This window comes from Leptidea sinapis, chromosome 36 (genome assembly GCF_905404315.1).
Source record: "Leptidea sinapis chromosome 36, ilLepSina1.1, whole genome shotgun sequence".
NCBI lineage: Eukaryota > Metazoa > Arthropoda > Insecta > Lepidoptera > Pieridae > Leptidea > Leptidea sinapis.
The window spans coordinates 3,351,039-3,369,123 of NC_066300.1; the positions used below are offsets into that span (position 1 = coordinate 3,351,039).

General features: G+C 37.0%; 1 protein-coding gene across 1 annotated transcript in view; it reads right to left on the reverse strand.

The window, feature by feature from the left end:
* Positions 1-13,481, reverse strand: part of LOC126975557 (immunoglobulin superfamily member 21-like) — a 187,650-nt gene extending 174,169 nt beyond the window's left edge. Inside the window, exons 1-2 of the mRNA XM_050823487.1 lie at positions 13,357-13,481; positions 1,512-1,670 (exon numbers count right to left, since the gene is read on the reverse strand). Coding sequence (XP_050679444.1) covers positions 1,512-1,608 — 97 coding nt within the window. The 5' untranslated portion in view covers positions 1,609-1,670; positions 13,357-13,481. The remainder of the gene's footprint in view (positions 1-1,511; positions 1,671-13,356) is intronic.
* Positions 13,482-18,085: the final 4,604 nt, after the last annotated feature.

The window sequence follows — 18,085 nt, forward strand, 5'->3', positions numbered from 1 at the left end:
GTTAAATATATTATTATATAAACCAAAACTTTTTATATGTGGCAAACTAAAAAGTATGGTGAAATAAAAACACGAATTAGTATGTGTCTTGATCCTCAAACCATGAACGTTACACTGTTAAATTTATATTTTGAAAATAGAATAGTTGAATTCATCAACTAAAAACTAATTGGGAAAGCATGAAGATGAATATAAATTTCAACATTGACAATACCAGATCCAATCATAATACTATGTTATTTAAATAATGCAGCACCCACTGAATAAATTAAATCCATGAAAATGACTTGAATTCACCGAACAATGCGATTTAAAATTGAATTCCATATCACGTAAGCGCATATTTTCCATAATAAATGCTTTACTTTTATCAGGAAATTTATTGTTCCGTAAGCCTACACGTGAATCCCCGACACCGCGCCGCGCCAGCTACGATCCCAAATGATTTCACACTTCATTTACTTCCGATAAAGATTTTTCGTTTAGAACCAAACAAATAATAGATTGAGTTAGGTCAGTTTATTGTCTAACTTACATCTTGTGCCGTTATAATCACAATGTTGTGTCATTATAGAAGTTAAATTTTTTCCTTGCTACGAATAATAACCAATATAATTTAAAATTTCAACAAATATTTTGATGCATCTCAGTTGTAACTACATTTACATAACTAATGTGAAATCTAACTATCATTAGAAGACATGTATACTTCTTACTGCGGGTTCGACCAAATTGGAGTAAGTTTTTACTCGCGACTAACTACTGCTATCCTATGATTAAAGCTATTTTTTAATTTTACCAACCACTAATGTAATAATAATAATAACTCATCGAGTTGTCGTCCACGGCTGGACAAAGGCCTCCCAAATGATCGCCATGACGAACGGTCCTGCGCTGCCCTCATCCAACGTATTTCGGAGATCTTGACCAGATCTTCGGTCCATCTTGTGTCTTCCATATAAACACTACGTCTTCCGGTACGTGGTTGCCATTCGAGGACTTTACTGCCCCAACGGCTATCTGTCCGTCGAGCAATGCGCCCTGTGCACTGCCACATCAGTTCCGCAACCATTTGGGAAATATATTTCGCAAATATTAACACGGACGATTTTGGCGGATTAAAAGGTTAAACAGTTGTCAGAGCAGAGATGTCTCGTGTCACCTAGAATACGAATAAAAACAAACAACCTGTCAACATTTAATATTTCACTCTATTATCCTACACAATTGAATTGTTAAGGCATATCATGTCATGTTAGAAGAAACAATAGAACATGGATTTTGTCGGCTTATACATTCGTTCACTCTTCGTTCATCATTCACTTTTAAACCAAAGGATAAGAATACCGAAACGGCGTACTCCGCAATACGCCGTTGAAAAAACTGAAACGTAAATATCCAAGGGATAAATTCTAAAAATAAAATTATACCCGTATAGTTATATCCTCGTGTAACATCATGTTTGGTCGAATCCGCCCTTACTAATATAGCCTAATTTAATATAAACTCACCAGAATCTTCATTAGTCAGGGCTCGCGTCCGTAGGCAGGAGCACTTGAAGGTGAGCAATAGCATCACCATCAGTTTCCCGCCAAAACAGTCCGCCATCTTGTTCACACAGACGCCATTTTGTCACTTAATACCGCTCATTTATCCTTCACTGTCACTAACTGGAACAAGAAATATTTTATTGCTACATCGTTTGCTATACGGCGACAGTTTTGATTTTATTACCCATTTTACCTATTTATAGGAAATAATTATCGCTGACTAGGGATATCGCAGGTATAATTTATAATACAAATATATACATAGATTTCCTACTTTTGTGAGAGTATTACATGAATAAAGGTCGCAAAGTGAAGATCAGTTACCCAGTGGAAGTGTGGCTCCCTTGCATAGGATGCCGTCTAGATTATAGGTACCACAACGGCGCCTATTTCTGCCGTGAAGCAGTAATGTGTAAGCATTATTGTGTTTCGGTCTGAAGGGCGCCATAGCTATTTATTTATTTATTTATTATTACAAGGAAACATAAAAAACACATCACAAGAACTGAACAATATAGGAAAGAGATACAATATATATATATATAGATGCGTCCTAACACATGTTTCACAAATACAACTAAAAGCTAGTGAAATTACTGGGCAAATGAGACTTGACAACTTATGTACGAGCGCAGTTGTAGAGCCGCTCAGAATTTTTGTGTTTTTCAATAATCTTGAGCGGAACTGCATTGTAACGTGCAGGGCGTATCAACTACAATCAGCTGAACGTCCTGCTCGTCTCTTAAAAAAAGATCTGCTGCGTTTCACTGCCGTTTCCAATGTTTTCTGAATTCAGTGGGAAATATTCAGACATAAATTACCTATCGCAATTACGCTTAATGCATCCCGCATATTAATTCTATTTCTTTTTATTAGATGTATCCCTGCAATTATACGATTTTAACACTGCCAGCTACATCAAATAAATACCCAACTAATTAGGCCGTCAACGAATCCTAATTAAAACCAATGCAAGCAAGACTGTGGGTCGTGAATTTTTACAAAGTGCCCATCGGGGGTGGATTACCGTGCTGCGAACACAAACAGGGGGTGGAAATATATGTTAATACTCGCTATCACACAGTGACAGTGGCGGCCATTTGCATTGTATTGAATACTGGGTATCGGAGCAGTCCCTAGTGCCAGCGATATCTGTCAGTTTCATCGAGCAGTTGGATTTTTATAGGCTGTTAATATAGCACGCCGCACGACCGTTGAAACAACTGGGAAGATGAATTTACTGCATCCAGGTGGTCGCTGTTAAAATGTTACGAATGGAGTAATTTACATTGTAAATTTATAAAGTAAAAAGAAAAATTGTAACAAGCACATTTTTTAACAACCATATCAGCTATTACTTTCAATTAACTAAGGTTCTGTAACATTTCATCTTTAACTTTTAATAGAATATTTAGATTTTCTCCAAATTTAATTTCTCAAACAGTTGCAAAGCAACAAAGTTGTCCGATTTATTTGAAAATATCTCAAGGACAACATTTCTATTGGTTTGTTCTAATATCCTAACGAGGTAAGAAAAGAAATCGAGTTTCTTTTTGTTTTTGTAAAATAATAAAAATCATTTTTATCTTTAAACCTTAAGTTTTCTGTTCATTTTTCTCTATCGATTTATAAACTTAATTTACGCAGTATTTTTGGTAAACACACGAGAGTTTTTCTAAGTTGTATAGGACTCTATGCCTTTTGAATGAGACAACTTAGATTTGCCTCGCAAAAGCTATTGTAAAACCAATGAAATCCAGATTTCTTTACAATGTTTTGAAACTTAACGGTGCTGGCTGCATGCAACGTGATGGTACATTTTATGTTTCTAATTGAAATAATAATATAAATCGAATATTTAGTAGGACAATATCCATAAACATATATTCAAACTCTCTAATTGCGGTATTTATTGCGTTAATGCGGACGATGTATTGATTATTATGTATTTCTTGGATGCGATTACTAATTATGAACATCATGTTCACGAAACAACCATACACAAACAATACATTCAAGCTATAAAGATTGATACATCCAATATGGAATAATTTATATTTATGCAGTTTACGAGTATTCTTTATTACTCTTTGAGAAATATATGATTTTAAAAACGCTTTTTACTTTGAACACAACTCATACTTTGGATGCTTATTTTTTTATTTATTAAATTTATTGATTGAAAAGAGTGGCATTTGAGTTTCTTGTATGTTATTCTCACGAGCTATGCTTTTTCCGAACATATTAAATAATTTAAAAGTAATATTTATGGTGACAATTGAAAAGGGCTTAGTTTAAGCGTATTTGAATAAAATCGACACCGCTTGTAGTGGGGCCCCAACCAATCGGATAGTAGATATCTTTTAACAGTTGAGGTCGGTGTCGCGTACGATATATTACATTTTGCTTAAACTGTTTTCAACTTTTTTTATGTTTGCATACCCAAAAAGGTTACAAAAGTCCAATTCATTACTAGATGGATGCATTTAGTTATATTCTTTACTAGTGTTTTGTCTAGTTATAAAGTTGCATTTATTATGTATCGAAGCACTGGTATGTAATATATTTATCACTATTGATCAGCTTTATTTTTTTTTTTATTCATCCTATTTCAATAAATTTGTTCTTATCCGAGTTCATAAATAGAATGAGGTCCTCTACTTGTATGTGTTTTAAGTTTGTCGCCTCATAAAGCTGGTATTTATGTACTGAAATAGTTTTTTTTATTGTAAAGGGCTACATTCAAATTGGTCCATAACGAGATTTATGTACTTTTGAAAGCATTTGTAAAATTTTCATTATCAAGAAAATATATCGGAGTTTCTTTAAGTATTGTGGTAATATTTATGGTTATATCCCATGTAATTGCAATACACAAGTTAAATTATATGGATGGGCTTAATTATTATACTTAAAATAACACACTTCTCTTATGCAATATATTGTGAAGCTGTTGTCAACTAAGAAATTAATATCTGAGACCTCTTTAATATTTTGCGCTAGTATTACATAAAATTTGTACGAAATATTTTGTAAATTAAACCTCAGGCGCATTTGGCATTTTTGAAATGGGAAAAAAAACCATTAACTGCCGCCACGGCTTACTAAAACTCAGACTTGTTACACTTTGGAACCGAGATATTGATATTATAGTGGTGATAGTAATGTATTTGATATTAGCAATGGAAATCAGGTACTACCCTGACAAAATGTACAATACTTCAGTTCACAGTTCAGACGTTCACGCCAAGCTCATTTGCTTACGAATATGTTAAAGTTATACAGAGGTTTGTGTGCAAAATATGTCTTACTTATGTTTAAGGATAATTAACTTTTAACCGCGACTTCTTTTGCGTTAAATGCATATCACGCTTACTCGGGAAATCAACAAATATGTCAGTTTATGTGTGAAAAATGTGAAACATTAGAAATAAAAATTCATTTTTTTATTATTTTAAACAAAAAAACATTAAAAATAAGAATGATAAAAATACCGGGAACCTTCGAAATATTTCTATATAATATTATATCCTTACATTCGTGATAAATATAGCACAGCATTAGTAGGTAGAGGCCATCTTGGATTTTATAAATAAACCCAAATTCATTTCCGAGAACCTTCGAAATGGTTCTCTTTCCTTCTATTGCATTCTTTCAGCGTCGCTTAAACTACGTTTATCTTGAATCTCGCTCCCTCAGGAAGTCTTAAAAACTTCGGAATAAAAAAAAAGCTCATTGATAACGTGGGTAACATTTCGTGATAATGAGTTGAGTAGTTAAAGTGTCAAGCATTACAAATAATTAACAAAACTCACTTTCGTATTAGCACAATATACGAAATAGAACAGTAACGTAACTCAGCGGTCTCCTTGAAAATACCTTCGTCTGGTCGGAGCGCTATAAGGGTTGGCACATACAAAAAGATTGACTTCACGGACGGCGTGCCGCAAGTATTTTAACTCGGAGAGCGACCAGTTTCACTTGGGTACGGCGTCGCACTCAAAAGTTTTGTCTCCCCAAGATTGCTTAGCGGCTGTGTAAATCATGTGTGTGTGTGCGTGCGTCATTTCAAGCGCTCTAGTATGAAGTTAGAGTACTGTTAGTACTATATTGTGGTATTAGTTAAGCCTATATAGCAAGATAATATTTATATCATAAACCTAATACTAATATTTGAAGAAGGAGTTTACTTAACAACCTTTCCCTCCACTTGCAGCGGTATTCACGAAGTATAAGATGTTAGAATTAATTTAAGGCATATCCTGTATATTATATATTATATCGACGAGAAGCACCAAGCTTTTAGTCTTGTTTAATGATATGTGAGAGAGTCCTATCAAAAACCTTGAAGTCACTATAGATATATCAAATCAAGATCACTTTATTCATATACGAGTAAGCCAAGGAAATGACACTTGTGAATGTAAAAAGTTTTCTTTTATTTTTACATAAGTTTAAAGTTTTCTTTTTTTTTAAAGCGCGTACACCTTCCTTAAAGGCCGGCAACGCTCTTGTGATTCCTCTGGTGTTGCAAGAGAATGTGGGCGGCGATGATCACTTAACACCAGGTGACCCGTACGCTCGTTTGTCCTTCTATTCCATAAAAAAAAAACCACCACTTTAGAAAGGCTAAAAACTTTAATGAGAAGAAGTGGAAAGAAACTCATTACCACTCTATTAACTCAATATTTACAGCTTCATTGTTTTACAAATTATTTCTATTACAATATAATATGTAAAGTGATACAACAAAAATACTCAAAATTTAACTACCAGTGGGAGCTTTGGGAGTGGCTCCTTTGCACTGGATGCCGGCTAGATTATGGGTACAATAACGGTGCCTATTTCTGCCGTGAAGCACGTATGTGTAATCAATACTGTGTTTCAGTCTGGAAGCCATCGTAGCTAGTGAAATTAGCAAATGAGACTTAATATCTTATGTCCTAAAAGTGACGAGCGCAGATGTAGTGCCGCTCAGTCTTCAATTTTTGTGTCATTCAAGAATCCTGAGCAGCACTGCATTGTAATGGGCAGGACGTATCCATTACCATCTGCCGAACGTCGGCTTGTCTCTTCCCTTATTTTCATAAAAAAAGAATATTCAATGCCTAACACGAGTAAGTCAGAAAAAAAAAACAAAATATGTAAATTACTATATAAATCAAGTCAAGTTTGACAAGAATATAATTTAACTCTTCAGTCACGGTATTATAATAAAGTATATTAAAGGCTAACTTAAATTTAGGGCGATTTTAGTATTAACTTAAAATAGTTATATCATGTTTCTGTTTTTCCTCAAAATAGACAAAAATAGAATCTCCCTTTAACGTTGTATTTCGCGGTATATTATTTCAATAAGCTAACTTAAGTGGGAAATTATACAAAATCTTTAGAGAACAATGAGGCTTGCTTTGTTTAACTAAATAATAAATAACAACTCAAGTAAAATATAATAACATTCTGGAATATTCAAATTCGTTGCGGGTCAAATTTATTATTTATTTATTTAGCATCAGTTACAAATTCTGGTTGTTTTACAGTTGAGTACATGAATCAGTTTATAACTATATAGTATTATATATCATTACAAAGTACGAAAATTGTATCTTGCACGAGTATTTGCTACGAAACAATTCTAATTTTCTCTACAGTTTCCTTTCCTGTAGGATGAGAGTAGGACCGATTGTCGTGGAGATCTTTTAGGGGAAGCCTATGTCCAACAGTGGACGTCTTCCAGCTGAAATGGTATAATCTATCGAAGCAATGTGTCGATTTCATTCAGTCCAAAATAGCCACGATGAGTGTTATTTTGGACTGAATGAAATCTAGGACTATTGTTTGTAGTTAATAATTCTCACTAGTGAAAAACCTGGCGTGGTGAAACTTAGTAAAAACATTAATAACTTTAGCAATAGAAGAGATAACTTTAATTTGTGTGTTATTCTCGGGTGCTGGCTTATGCGAACCTAATATTGTTGATTCAGTAAATTAAATAAAATTATAATGTTGATTTAGGAGCGCAAATTTGAAGCCTATTTCTATAAAACTTATTTGAGTCTCTATTTACTCGTCTTTTACCGAGCTTGAGATCGCTTCTGGGCGCTTCATACAGATATATAGCCTGACTCACCTGCTATAGCCCATATCAGACAAGCCTTAACTCGTATTGGTCAACTTTAACATCCTCATATGGTTTTATGCGGTTGTGAGGCATCGACCTTAGTCCTTCGACTAAGGTCGATGCCTCACAACCGCACAACTTACGTAAAAAAATTGAAGACTTTCAGATGTGGACGTTTCGACGTACTCCCCATAAGTTGCACGGCTAATGTGTCTAACGCAGAGTTCCTTGTCCGTATGTAGAAGAACATCGAGCTAGTGAGAACTATCCAACGGCGTAAGATCTCGTACCTGAGTCATATACTGCGCAAGGATAGGTACCGCCTGCTGCAAACTATTTTGATAGGGAAAATTGCTGGGAAATGATGTGTTGAAAGAAGAAAGAAATCTTGGCCCAGAAGTATAAGGGAGTGGGCTGGCATCAAGACAAACCAAGAACTAATCCGCTTAGCCATACACAAGGTGAAGTTTAAAAAGCTGACTGCTGACCTCCAGGCAGGTGAAGAAGGAGAACACCTTGATAAACGGCAGGTTGAATAAATTTGAATCTCTTGACTGAACCATAAAAAATACCAGTTCTCTATTTCATAAAAAAAACCTAACTCGAGTCCATAAAACAAGTAAAAAAATATAAAAGAGTTAAACTATATTTTTCTGTTTAATCTCCCAATCTGTGATAAAGGCTCGTAGTTCTGACACAGGCAGAGGTCGGCCGATGGTGATGAAGTTTACTCCTGTGGGAATCATATCGCATTTTCCTCAACAAAAAATATTCTCCGTCCGTCTTTGGATCAAAATCTTTATTTTATACTGCCAATCTATTTTGCGCGAGGATGGTAACCGTCGGCCATCATAGTGTATGCGTGTGTGTGATGAATCAAATCAAAATATTTTATTTCGTAGGTAAATCAACTGAAATATGTAATTTTTCTATTCTTCAGTTCATACTTAAGGCAGATTTTCCAATTTTTTCCATACTTTAAAGTTCATTCCTGTCAATGTAAATACACAATCGGTAAATGCTGAATGTTGACTGCTAATAAAAAAGTTTCCTCGATTAAAACATACCTGATGACGGTATTAGTTGGCAAATTTCATAGTTCTAGGGCAACGGAAAACAGCTTAAAAATTTTGATTCCCTTGACGATAATATACGTTTTTGGCAGCATTAACGACCGTATCTTTTTTTATATTAACTTTTGAGGTTTGCCTCAACTCGATACTTCCATGCCTTCCCGAGATAAAAGGTCTTGACAGACAGACATGCGTACGGACGGATGGACGCACGATAAAGTGACCCTATAAGTGTTCCCTTTTTTCCGATTGGTGGCGAAGTATAATCCGGCTAAATTTGAAAGCGTTAACAGTTGCTTAAAACGTAGTGGATTTCGGCTGCGACCGTCTTTTACAAGATTTTAACCGTCATCTGTCAATTTACCAGTGGGAGACTTCTTTGCACAGGATCCCGGCTAGATTATACCAGAATCACGGCGCCACAACGGCTCCTGTTTCCAGTAATGTGTAAGCATAATTGTGTTTCGGTCTGAAGGGGCCGTAGCTAGTGAAATTACTAGGCAAATGAGACTTGACATCTTATGTCTAAAGGTGACGAGCGCAATTGTAATGCCGCTCAGATTTTTGGGTTTTTCAATAATCCTGATTAGTACTGCATTATAATGAGCAGGGCGTATCAATTGCCATCAACTCAAAGTCCTGCTCGTCTCGTCCCATATTTTCATAAACATAAAAATAAAATCTATCAATGATTGCATGTTTCAAAACAATAGAATAAATCGTCTTTTTCTTAGAGAGTTTCGCTAGGCTTGAATTAGGTTAGAAGGAGTTTTGTTATTATATTCTTTGAATATTATGGCGGTCTTTCTTCAGTTGAGTTGTTAACGAGCAACATTTTAATTTATTCGTTCTTTTAATTAAATATACAAGTTACAACTGTTGCGGAGTATTGCTCTCAAGAATATTACTTGAAGAGAGAAAATATTAGGCTTTCGGTGTTGCTTTTAATAAATCGAGAGACTTAATTCTTTGTTGTTTTAGAATACAGAAATATTTTGTCGGAAATATAATTAATAAAATTATTAAATTTCGTTTCGTAGCGCTTCCATTTACATTTAGGACAGTACAAATTAATAACTTAATCTTAGGCTTAGTCAATTAAGTTGGTTTTGAGCAGTGAGGAAATTTACTGTGAACTCTACACCTGAACAGGTGTCTATTTTGGAAACAGTCTTCGGGGAGATGTTTATCCTAAATACTAAGTTGAAAACTGTTAAAACCCCACTAAATGTTAAGTTATGATATTTTTATGACGAGTCCCTGGCCTATCACAGACATCAGTCTTCCAATCAAAATTGTAAGGTTACAACTACATCCAAGTAAATTACTTTCAAGACGATTTTGCATTTGTACGTGTGTACGTGTACGATCAGCACGTAAATATATAAACCAATACTATTTTTATAATATTTATAGCTACTTTATCGTATAGGTATTTGATATGGAACTAATAATATTATTAAACATTTTTTTTTTAAATATACAAATGATTTAAGTTTTCTAAAGAAAACTTAAATCATTTGGCGGAATTAACACTAAAGTGTTAATTCCGCCAATGTTTGTTTTTAAACAATTCGACACGTGTTTTGCCTCGCATCCTCAGGACATTATTTTTAAATGTAATTTTTTTATGATTATAAGGGATGAGACGAACAGGACTTTCAGCTGATGGTAATTGATACGCTCTGCACATTACAATGCAGTGCCGCTCAGGATTCTTGAAAAATGCAAAAATTCTGAGCGGCACTACAATTGCCCTCGTCTCCTTGAGACATGTTAAGTCACAAAATGTTAAGTCTCGATCTTAGATTAAATTAAAATAAATTAATTAACTCATCAACACATTACGCCCTCATCCTCTCTTTCGTTTGGAAACATTTTTAATCAACGACTTTACAATAATAACACTAAACAATAAATATTACAAACCACAAATAAAATCAAATCATTTATTTATTAACTATAACCAAATAGTCCTGACAATAATTAGCAATGTTTATAAATATATATATATATATGACCCAGCAAACGTTGTTTTGCTATATAAATAATTTTTAGAGCTAGACCGTTTCTTGGACATTGCAACATTACTTTATTTTTCTAAAATATTTTCTTTCTGAAATAAACGCAGCCTAAGTTACTCCTTATTACATCGGCTACCTGCCAATAAAAGTCCCGTCAAAATCGGTCCAGCCATTTCAGAGATTAGCCGAAACAAACAGACAGACAAAAATTTTATAAAATGTTATTTTGGTGTATGTGACCGTATATACAAATATTCATATACATGTAGTAAAAAAAGGTTTTTTCAATATTACAAACAGACACTCCAATTTTATTTATATGTATGTATAGATTTATAAATATTTGGTATTCACCATTGAATTTTGATCGTCATATATTTTTATTTTCAAAATGTTACGAACCTATTTTTCTGACTGTACAAGGAAATATAAATTTGAAGTTTATATCTTCTGTAAATATACAAATACTACTACAAATGCAAAAACGTCTCGAAAGTAATTTACCCGTAGTATATAGTATTAGTGGTGAATCGGAACATAAGAACAGATTTTACAACAAACCCGAATTTTTAATTTATCTGTCCTTAACAGCGCACAAGATGCTGTGACCATCTATGAAATAAAAATAAATAGATTATATTAATTAGACCACGTAATGGAATTGAAAGAGAACTTTAGATCTGAAAGAGCCATCAGAATATTTCAAGCCGTTTTGGATATAAGCCGGAACAGACAGAACAAAAATAACTATGTAATCTTTCATATACATGTAGTAAAAAGGCATAAAAGGCATAAATTTTCTCAAAATTGCTTCCTTTAGAATTATTTTTGGTGTCATTTCTAATAAACTAGAAACTACTACCGCTTCGGAAACAAATGGTACTCTGTGAGAGAAGAAGCGGCGCAAGAAACTCTCCCAGCATTTTTTTGTGCTCTTTTTAATAAAATATTCAATATTGTCACTGCTATTTCTATAATATAATCATAATCTGTAAGAAGCTGATACTAACGTAACACGAACGACATTAAGGTCTTATTTATGTAAGTATGTATTTCATCTAATCATCAATATTTTCAAACCTAACTTATCTAAGAAATAATAATAAAATAATATTTCTTTTCTACGAGGTTTGCAACACCATACGCGTTGCCGGCCGGTGCGTACAGAAACCATTTTTATTCAAATTCAAGTTCTAATTGAAAATATTTTTATTCAAAAAGGATATGATATCACTTATTGTAAGTCAAAAACTACCATCCCTTCGAAAATGTATGCTTCAGAGCTGAACGGGCGCAAGAAACTGAGCACGCTTCTTTCTTCCCTTTTATCGTACAATAAAACTTATTATTTAATAGTCTGAGGTAAGGTCGCCCCATTCCTAATCTGAAGTATCATTAAGAAAGTAATTTATGTTATAGTAACTTTTACCACACAAATGTTTTTTAACAATCTTCATGAATATAACATTTGTTTTGAACATTTTCTGGGATTGTTGTAAAAGCATATACATCTCTCCACAAAAGACTTACTAATTTAACTTAGCCGAGTAGTAGGCATTATAAGTTTGATTATTGTAGAGTAGAACACTAAACGAGCACCCATACGGGTCACCCGATGGTATGTGATTCATCCCGTATGGGAAGAAAGCATTAAAAAAAAAAGAAACATACAAAAAGAAATAAAACTTTGTAACACCACAGGAATAACAAGAGGGAAAACCGAAAACATTACGTGGCGTGGAAAATCAAACGTGGATCGTGGTGAGAGTGAAAGACTCTACCTATCTACCGTCGCATTTCACAATGATTGTAATTTAAGTATTATAAGATATAAAACTAATTCAGCACCTTCATAATCAGTAATTAATTTTTTGGCTACAATTTTTTTAATACAAATAAAGCCGAGACGAGTAGAACGTTCAGCTTACGGTAATTGATACGCCCTGCCCATTATAATGCAGTGCCGCTTAGGATTCTTGAAAAGCTCCAAAAATTCTGAGCGGCAGTAGAATTGCGTTAATGACCTTGATACATAAGATGTTAAGTCTCATTTGCCCAGTAATTTCACTAGCAACGGTACCCTTCAGACCGAAAGACAATAATGTTTACACATTACTGCTTCACGGCAGACATAAGCGCCGTTGTGGTACCCATAATCTAGCCGGCATCCGGTGCAAAGGAGCCTCCTACTGATAAAAAGTAGTCATTCAAAATTTTTCAGCTTTTTCTCGCGTCAAAATGTATTAACATGATTCCAAGGAAAGTCGAACTTAAGAATCATTTCAATCAATTGTATGAGTTTACGCATTTGGTAAAGGAATTAAATTATTTTGTACTTATAATTTTAACTAGTTTAGTAATATAGCCATGGTACATAAAATATTTTCTTTTTTGTAAATGAAAATTTCTTTTGAAGGATGCTTTAAATGAAAACAACTGTATTATAATATTATTATGATTACTCTCCAATAAAACTAAGATAAAAGTTTCAAGCTGTGTTGAATCAATATCTCATTAATATAAATTATTAAAAAATTAGGTGTAGAGTCCTTAAATATAAAAAACATTATCACACAATAAATACGTACCAAATAGAATCACATATTAACACCGCATGAACATCCATTTAAGTTCACAAATAAATTTAGATTCGAGACATTCGCAAAAGTTTTGTTACGCTCGTAGATCTGCCGGAACCGGGAGCGACACGACCACCCCTCGCGAGTTCTCAACACACACTGAAAACTGAACCAGCTCTGAACTCTGAAACATACAAATAATTCAGCTCGAGGCTCGAGCCTTCAGGCTACCGTAGTATTACCCGAATAAATTGAGAGTGCGCGCCGAATAATCCATGAATTTTAATCACGTATACAGTTTAAATTAGCCGGGTAATGGCTGTCGTACCAGGACGTTTTTACATCATTAACTTGTGTTTTTGTTGAAAATTCGAATAAGGCATGAAATTGTTATTGAAGATTGAATTGTTTACATTGTTGAAGTTAAAACTGCTTAAGCCGTGTAGGGCACTTTTTGGTAGGCGAAAGTAATATGGGTTCGCGTCACCGACATGCTTATGACTGGCGTACGCAATAAATAAAAAATTAAAAAAATAAATATGTATAGTAAGATATTTTTTGGATGAGTGAAATTTTGTGTGTTCCCGTCACCAAATAACTTAAAGCAGTATATCTGTAGAAATACAGCCGACGTATTGTGCAACATTAGTGGAAATTGAATGGATTTAGTGAAAAATTCAATGTGTACGAGTATGCATATACTGTGCATTGTTGTAATACTGATTTTAATCTAATTATTTTAAAACAATATGAAATTTCAATTTTTTTTTCGGCTTCAAAAAAGAAGGAGGTTCTCAATTCATCCGTATGTTTTTTGTTTTTTTTTATGTTTGTTACCTCAATACTTTCGACTGGGTGGACCGATTTCGATTATTCTTTTATTATTGGAAAGGATATACACGAACAAATTAACAGAACTCTTCAATTCTGAGGAGCAAATTAGAGACACTCGGCCCAATCTCTTTTATGCTATGAAGATATTTAAGTCACCTACCGTAATGTAGTTATGGTCAAGTAATTGTCGTAGTCGAATATGATGATCAATGGAACTCCATAAAGACTTGCAGTAAGGGTGCAATCTGTGGCCGAATTTCTAAGTGTCTGTAATCAAATTGAAAAGCGCTTTCATTTATAGACATATTATTTAGACAAATTGTTAGTGAATTCACAAAAAAAAATACTCCAAAAATAACAAGAAACTAGAATTAAATTAATTAATTAGACTGTATAAATATACGAAATTATTTTTATGCTTTTTAGTGCATATTATATCTATTGTTTTGGAATAGTGTTTTTAAAGTCGGTTGTTTTTATGTTAATTTTTTTTTAATACCTAAAGTTATAATTTTTCACCTCCTTAGGCAAACTCTACAATTGCCATTTTTTATGAAAAAAATATAATTAACGTTAACCTTTATAGTAATTAATAAGCCCGAGTCATACTAATTTTTTTTTTATGGAATAGGAGGACAAACGAGCGTACCTGTTGTTAAGTGATCACCGCCGCCCACAATCTCTTGCAACACCAGAGGAATCACAGGAGCGTTGCCGGCCTTTAAGGAAGGTGTACGCGCTTTTTTTGAAGGTACCCATGTCGTATCGTCCCGGAAACACCGCACAAGGAAGCTCATTCCACAGCTTTGTAGTACGTGGAAGAAAGCTCCTTGAAAACCGCACTGTGGAGGATATCCTAACTTGTGGCGTGTCGTGCGAAGGTGGAATTCGGCGGCAGGAATCAGGTTAAACAGCTCTTCGGAACACTCCCCGTAATAAATGCGGTAGAAGACACACAATGAAGCGAAGTCTCTACGCAACGCCAAGTGATCCAGCCGTTCACAGAGCACTGTGTCCCCGACAATTCGAGCTGCTCTGTGTTGCACGCGGTCAAATGGATCGAGCTGATACTGGGGTGTGCCAGACCAGAGATGACAGCAATACTCCATGTGTGGCCGGACCTGCGCTTTGTAGAGCGCTAGTATGTGGGCCGGCTTGGAGTATTGCCGTGCTCTATTAATGACGCCCAGTTTCTTTGAAGCCAAATTGGCTTTGCCTTCCAGATGACCACGAAATTGGCAATTGATCGAGATTTCGAGACCCAGTATTCCGATACTAGGCGAGGCTTTGAGGGAAGTGTTGTCGAAGAGCGGTGATACGACAAATGGGGTTTTTTTAGTGATAAACACGCAAACTTGAGTCTTCTGGGGGTTAAATTGGATAAGGTTCAATTTACCTCATTCCGCGACCTTCTCAAGAGAGGACTCGATAGAAGACACAAGTTTCTCCCGGCACTGGTCGACGATTTCCCGGGAGAGACCTGCATGGCCAGTGTATACGGCATCACCAGTGCTGTCGTCTGCATAGCAATGAAAGTTGGAGGTGTCCAACATATCATTGATATGTAGAAGAAACAGCGTCGGAGACAGCACACAGCCTTGGGGCACTCCAGCATTCACGGGCTTCGGGTTCGAGCAATATCCGTCGACAACGACCTGTATGCTGCGCCCAGTGAGGAAGCTGGAGGTCCACTTGCACAAGCTCTCGGGAAGCCCAAATGATGGAAGTTTGGAGAGGACTGTCTTGTGCCATACACGATCAAAAGCCTTCGCTATATCCAGGCTAACTGCCAGGCCTTCCCCCTTGCTTTCAATAGCCGCTGCTCATCTATGTGTTAGGTATACCAGAAGATCACCTGCCGACCGACCATGGCGAAACCCGTATTGTCGATCGTTGATCAACTGGTGACCCTCTAGATATACTAAGAGCTGACGGCTAATTATGCTCTCCATGATTTTGGAGAGCAGGGAGGTAATAGCAATAGGCCTGTAGTTTGCCGGATCCGAACTGTCTCCTTTTTTTTGGATCGGATGGATAAGGGCTGACTTCCATGAGTCATGGACTACGCCTTTTGAATAAGAGTGCCGGAATAAACGCGTTAGCACCGGCGTCAACTCAGGGGCACACGTTCTAAGCACGATTGGAGAAATGCCATCCGGCCCGCTCGACTTCCTGACTTCCAACGAAAATAGAGCTCGCCTAATAGTTTTCTGTCTGAACTGTACTTCAGGCATAGAGCTCTGACACCGCGGGATGGTCGGCGGTGTTTTCCGTTGTCGTCAAGAGTCGAGTTGGAGGCGAAAAAGAGTGCACAAGAGATCGGCTTTCTCTTTTGCCGTATGGGCCAGGGTGTCAATCCTCATGTGCAACGGCGGCATGGACGGCTGGCTGAAGTTACCAAGAGCAGCTTTCGACAACGACCAGAACTTGCGTGTTCTGGTCGGGTAACTGGAAAGCTGCTCGCCGATTATGACGACGTGTTTTGACTTTGCACGGGCGATTTGCCAGTTAAAAAATCTGGAGGCACGGTTGTATTTCCTCTTAAGAACTGTGCAGTTCGAATCCTTTGCGCCCAGCGCCGCAACCCAAGCTCGATACGCAGTCAGATGCAGCTTTAACTGACGCATCGAACCAGGGCTGTGATCTGCCACCGATGGGTACTACAGAGCTTGGTATAAAAATATCCATGCCCTGCAGTATCACATCGGCTACTGCAACGGCGCAGGCACTAGGATCATCCGAAGGGAAACAAATCCTGCCCCAAGGGTAGGATGCAAAAAAGGAACGCATCCTATCCCAATCTGCTGACTTGTAGTGCCAAACGCGGCGGGTCGCTGGTGGTCTGAGACGTTGGCGTCGGATAGGCACTACACTCCCGACCAGGCAATGGTCGGACGTTCCGAGAGGGGCGTCGATAAAGACCTGGTAACCATCGGGATGTGTAGTCAGCAGAAGATCCAATAAGGACGGCATGTGGCTATCCACATCCGGGAGCCGCGTTGGCGACTCCACCAATTGGGACAGACCATACGCCAATGCAAAATTATGCACAGATCGCCCTGCGTAGTCTGTGGTACGTGATCCAAGCCATTCGGCATTGTGCCCTTTGAAATCACCCAAGACTACAATTTCAGCGAAGGGGATCTGTGCAAGCACGTCGTCAATTGCCGCTTGAACGCAGCACATGAGATGATCGGTTTCTGCGTTACCACTATGGGACCTGTAGACACACGCATAGATGCGGACGCGGTCCACTAAATCTACGCGGAGCCAGAGAGTGGACAGGTCCCTACCCTCAAAATTGCCGAGACGGCGACAGCAGATATCCTCCCTAACGTACACACATACCCCGGCATGAGGCAAGAAATTGTGCTCAGATTTCTACCCGGGGTACGTTAAATATGACGTATCGCTAGGTCGAGATATCTGCGTCTCCGTAAGGAAACACAAGGCCGGCTGCGCTGTCTTAAGGTGGTGGTGGACGGCTCTAAATTGGAGTGAATTCCCCTGATATTGCAAAAGTCCACGTTGAGCGTGGTGCGGGGTGCCGTGGTGTTTCTGCCTCGTTTGTCCTCGGTCATGCGCGGTTCTGTGCCCTCCCCAGAATACGAAGGGCAGCCCGAGCTAGAGTGCTCGGGGAGGGATTCTCCGACTCTGGTAGAGCCGGTACCCTCCTGGGGTAAAATCTTTTTAAGTTCCGCTGTCATTTTCGGGTGGAGGGGGGGGGGATGGCCACCGGTCCTCGACACTAACCTATGCGAAACATAGCGGCACTAGGCCGCTACTTCACGCCGGTATTCTGTGCGAGTGTGGTAATTAGCCCGGACGAGCCCGGCCCGATTGTGCTGACCTCAAAAGACGGCAGCGTGACTCTCCCACTTCTAAAAAGCCCTTAGTCGCCTCT